Raw genomic sequence first — 689 nt, 5'->3', positions numbered from 1 at the left:
CAAGGAGAGGAGGGACTTGTGCAGTATATAATTGTAAGCCTCAGCGCGCCTTTTCTTCAAGGGTGCCCAACTCTGCAGACTTGACTTGTTAATAAAACTTTGTTTTCCTGAATTTGTCTAGAGCGATTATTGAGAAGCGATTTTCGTTTCTAACACCTACTGAGCATTGCCAAAATGTTCTGTTCCTATTTCAGATTTGCAGCATATTTCATTTCAGTGTTAACCCGGATTTGTTCGGCAGAGTTTTATAAAGGTCCAGCTGTTTTATTTTGTTTTTTTTTCTCTCTTTCCCCCAGCAGCAGCTTGTGTTCACCCCGTTTGAAAATGAAAGGTCAAAATGTTTCGTTCTCCGGGGGTGGGGGTTTCAGTGCTAACACCTCCAGGCCGGGAAACGGAGAGCCGTTCCCGCAGGCAGCGGCACTCCAGGCCGAGGCGGCGCGCCCGGCGCTAGGCCGCGTTGCCATGGCGAAGGCGCTTCCGGTTCAGGGGAGTACAGCCGGGTCGGAGGTCAGAGGCAGGAAAGATGTTGCTGCAGAGGCTGAAGGTGATGGAGGTAGACAGGCAGCGGCACTCCAGGCCGAGGCGGCGCGCCCGGCGCTAGGCCGCGTTGCCATGGCGAAGGCGCTTCCGGTTCAGGGGAGTACAGCCGGGTCGGAGGTCAGAGGCAGGAAAGATGTTGCTGCAGAGGC

General features: G+C 54.0%; 1 protein-coding gene across 2 annotated transcripts in view; it reads left to right on the top strand.

Moving 5' to 3' along the window:
- The first annotated feature begins 479 nt into the window (after nt 1-479).
- LOC122552286 (caseinolytic mitochondrial matrix peptidase proteolytic subunit) overlaps nt 480-689 on the top strand; it is a 10147-nt gene continuing 9937 nt past the window's right edge. The window contains exon 1 of one of the 2 annotated variants that reach the window (XM_043694987.1): nt 480-553. In XM_043694987.1, coding sequence (XP_043550922.1) covers nt 524-553 — 30 coding nt within the window. In that variant the 5' untranslated portion in view covers nt 480-523. The remainder of the gene's footprint in view (nt 554-689) is intronic. The other variant, XM_043694988.1, reaches the window with a different exon arrangement.

This window comes from Chiloscyllium plagiosum, chromosome 8, assembly GCF_004010195.1.
Source record: "Chiloscyllium plagiosum isolate BGI_BamShark_2017 chromosome 8, ASM401019v2, whole genome shotgun sequence".
Taxonomy (NCBI): Eukaryota; Metazoa; Chordata; class Chondrichthyes; order Orectolobiformes; family Hemiscylliidae; genus Chiloscyllium; species Chiloscyllium plagiosum.
This window is presented reverse-complemented; position numbering and strand designations above follow the sequence as displayed.